The following is a 2,567-nucleotide window of genomic DNA, read 5'->3' on the forward strand; positions in this document are numbered from 1 at the left end:
TAACGTGTACGTTCCCTTGGAACTGGAATCATGGCGGAATTTCATGTGAAGTCCACTTCGCAGAGCACTTACGGTCGAATAAGACAACGCGTGAATGCTGCCTGAACAAGAGACCTCCTTACTGAAGGGAAAGTGTTTGACTGGTGTCACTATCTCGCGAACGCGCCAGCGGATCTCCACCAAATTCGGGGGATCCCTTCAGCTCGAGGAGCCCTCTTGAACGCCACCCTCCGCGTGTCGGTAGCCCCCCGGGATCGCTAGATTGGTCAGCGCCGGACCGCGAATTTAACCACCGTAACTCCCGAACCCCGGGGGCTATCCACGCGGGGGTGGTCTCATTCGAAAGAGGGCCTCGAGATGTACACTCGATTCGGCGTTCGAGAAGGTTCCTCGAGCTGGAGGGTGTGAATTTGGAGTGGATCCGCCGCACCATTACAGAGATATGGCCGTTCAAAGTTTTAATGGTTTTCCATAGACTTAAGCTTTAAAGCGTTTCATCCAGGTCGCCAAAAAAAAAAAATCATATCGGCGGCATATTCGCCGATACCGATATATCGGGCGACAAGCTCATATCGGCCGATAAAATCGGCAAGCGATATATCGGTCGGGCTCTAATGTGAACCTGAATGAAATGTGAGTGGACAAATGCAAACATACCTGTATAAATGTAAATGAAGCTGATACAGATGGTTTTAAACACACTGTAATGTCCTGATTTTTATTTTTGAAGCTGAAAGTTGTCGCTGTTGATGGAAATCTTGAGGTGATTCACCAAAACAGCGTCCAGTTCGACAGCGAGCTGCCCGAGTTCAGGTACAATATCATATTATAATATTATATTTACATTGCACAGGGTTCCCACACCTTTTGGTCAAGTAATTTCAATGATTTTTGAATAAGGAGTTATGTTTAATAATTCATGAAGAGCAATATCTGGCCCATAAATTATTTTAGCGCAAGAAAAAAGGAAATGTATATTCATTATACACGATATTTTGAATAAAATTATTTTTTTTTTTTAAATATACAAAAATGGCAAAAATTAATTCACTAATACCGATATTTTAATATATTTGTATAAATACAATTTATTTGATATGATTATATTGAATGGGATTCCCACACTTTTTAGTTAAGGAATTCTCATGATTTCTGGATAATGAATTATTATTAATGACTCACGAAGATCAATTTCTAGCCAATAAAGCATTTTTAGGGCTGAGCATGACTAGAAAAACGTATATTCGTTGATTGACTTTGTTTCAAATTGTTTTCCAGACCTGGAGTTCACAGTTGTAATATTCTCTAATTATCATTTCATTTGTCAATGGGAATCCTGGTTGTGTTTTTGGGCAGGACTCATGGAGGAGTTCATATCCACGAAGATAAACTGACGGTCACGTCTCCAGCGCTCATGTGGGTGAAGGTAAAGCTCATTCATCTCATCAGTTCTCTCATAATTCACCATACCTGTAGAAAAAAACACCCGTTAAGACTAGATATGTATATAAAGTGGCTGTGCATAGTGTCTAATGTATAATGATTCCTGTTTATAAAATGGAAATTATATGAGTTCATATCTTTATTAATTAAGCAGTCTTGGTGCTGTTAATGGGATTTATGAATGTGTCTGACTGCAGGCGCTGGATGTTCTTCTGGAGAAAATGAGAAACACTGGTTTTGATTTCTCTCGGGTCAAAGCCATCTCAGGCAGTGGACAGGTGCTTTTAGCATGTATTTATTATTATTTATGTATTAGCATATGCTCTTTGACTGTCTGAAATGAATTGTGGTTTGTGTTGATTTAAACATTTTTTTTTTTTTGTTTTGGAACAGTATTTTTTAAATGTGAATTTTGAGCATTTATTTTCTGAGGAATTTTTTAGTGGATTATTTTTAAACCTGGTAAAATGTGTAAAATGGAGATGTTATTACTTGTCTGTTTGATAGCTGAGAGTATAATCAAATTCACCAAAATGTGTATTAAATTTACATTTATGGGGAGATGGTTGTTTAATTTAATTTAGTTAAAAGTTAATATATATATATATAATGTATATGGGTCAAAGACGAAAAAGGGTTTAAGCATAAAAACAATGTGTAATACTGCTTTAATTTGTTGTTGTTTTTCCCAATTGTTTTAAAAAGTTTTCTGTTTAATTTAATTGCAATTTTGTTTTTGTTTTTCTGAGCAAAAAATAAATATCATACATTTTTCCCTGATTTACAGAAGAGAGCCACTAAAATATCATTCAGTGTAGCAATCATGTCAGGCATATTTACAACAAAAATCAATTTATGACATATTAAAAGACTAATTACTTTCACCCCAAATACTAATTAGTTGTAATTTTACACTTTTAAAATGTGCCACGATCCTAGGTTTTGCCCATTTGTCAGTAAGACTTTTTACTCATTTAAAACACCATCAAATTTAATATGCTCCCTTATTCTTTTATATATTTTAATATGTACACGTCAGAAATTAAGCATGTTGTTTGAATTTTTACATAAATATTGTGTTACACTGAATGACAATGTAACATTATTTCAACCAAATTTTGACA

The 2,567-nt window shown here is 35.6% G+C and overlaps 1 protein-coding gene across 2 annotated transcripts in view; it reads left to right on the plus strand.

Moving 5' to 3' along the window:
* xylb (xylulokinase homolog (H. influenzae)) overlaps positions 1–2,567 on the plus strand; it is a 31,921-nt gene that overhangs the window by 2,026 nt on the left and 27,328 nt on the right. For both annotated transcript variants that reach the window (XM_016471505.1, XM_016471507.1), the window contains exons 2-4: positions 731–813; positions 1,357–1,426; positions 1,641–1,721. In XM_016471505.1, coding sequence (XP_016326991.1) covers positions 731–813; positions 1,357–1,426; positions 1,641–1,721 — 234 coding nt within the window. The remainder of the gene's footprint in view (positions 1–730; positions 814–1,356; positions 1,427–1,640; positions 1,722–2,567) is intronic.

Source organism: Sinocyclocheilus anshuiensis, unplaced genomic scaffold (genome assembly GCF_001515605.1).
Source record: "Sinocyclocheilus anshuiensis isolate Anshui unplaced genomic scaffold, SAMN03320099.WGS_v1.1 scaffold184, whole genome shotgun sequence".
Lineage (NCBI taxonomy): Eukaryota > Metazoa > Chordata > Actinopteri > Cypriniformes > Cyprinidae > Sinocyclocheilus > Sinocyclocheilus anshuiensis.